Source organism: Homarus americanus, unplaced genomic scaffold (assembly GCF_018991925.1).
Source record: "Homarus americanus isolate GMGI-L3 unplaced genomic scaffold, GMGI_Hamer_2.0 scaffold55640, whole genome shotgun sequence".
NCBI lineage: Eukaryota > Metazoa > Arthropoda > Malacostraca > Decapoda > Nephropidae > Homarus > Homarus americanus.
In genome coordinates, this window is record NW_024713650.1 from 1,644,411 (window position 1) to 1,645,481 (window position 1,071).

At 35.9% G+C, this 1,071-nt stretch overlaps 1 protein-coding gene across 1 annotated transcript in view; it reads left to right on the forward strand.

Annotated features, from left to right (window-relative positions):
- Positions 1-515: 515 nt before the first annotated feature.
- The window catches only part of LOC121872971, a 1,649-nt gene continuing 1,093 nt past the window's right edge, over positions 516-1,071 (forward strand). The window contains exons 1-2 of the mRNA XM_042376143.1: positions 516-626; positions 738-882. Of these exons, the coding sequence (XP_042232077.1) occupies positions 583-626; positions 738-882 (189 nt within the window). The 5' untranslated portion in view covers positions 516-582. The remainder of the gene's footprint in view (positions 627-737; positions 883-1,071) is intronic.

A 1,071-nucleotide genomic window follows, 5' to 3' on the forward strand; every position in this document is an offset into this window, starting at 1 on the left:
TGCAATATTTATTAAAATATTTCTCTATAATTACTGTCATTAGATGTACTTAAAATAGATATTAATAAATAAAATTGAGTATTGTTAAGGACATATTGTTATCTGTCACAAGTATAAAATGAAGATAAATTCAGACAATACATTAACAGAAAACATTAGAAAGGAAATAACTTCTAACTAGGCTTATCTATTCACATGTTAGTGTTTACATAAATAGTACTACCTTTTGTAAGGCTGTACAGTATATTAAGCCTCTGAGGCAAAAATTGTACCTAGTTATTTTTAGAACATGACAAAACTAAATAAATTCTTAATAACATGTATATAAAGAAGGTATAATTAATTTTATTTCCTCTAAAATGTTATGAAATTGTTAAGTAATGAACAGTTGACATAACACAGGTGCAGGTCGACTGTTAGAACACCTGTGTGTGTGTGTCGGATGATGAGAATTTCTCAGTTTTTACGTAACAACAAAAGCTATTACATAAAAGGATGGACAGTTAGATATTCAGAGCTCTGTGTTGGTATAAAAGAAACCAAGTAAGAGTCATCGTCCCAGTCAGTTTAGGAGACTCCACCATGAAGGTTGTGTTGTTGATGCTCGCTACCATCGCCGCCGTCAGGTAGGTCTTCCCCAGCTGGTCGTCTTACCCTCACACATGTCCTGGAATAACATCATTACCCCAAAACTCAGAGGTAGTCCTGGTGTTGTAACTTGACATTATTTTCTCCAGCGGCCAGACGGAACCATGGTGTCGCTGTGCTGCTTTCGTCACGTATGAATACTATGAAATTATGGTGCATGAGGAACCTGAAATCCCCATTGATTCTTGTGATGCCAATGGAGCCCTTCAGTGTAAGACTACCTGCGCTGATAATGTAAATATTTTGCCTGTTCTCTTGACACCAATGCATAAGATGGCTACTCTTTGTGTAGTTAGATGTTTCAATGCTATTTTTTTTCATGTTATTGTCACAAGAAAAAATAAAGTCTAATATGTTTTAACGTTGAAAAGATCAGTAGGACTCGTTACAGAGGACGGAGCCTTTCTCTTCCCGGAGTCCCAG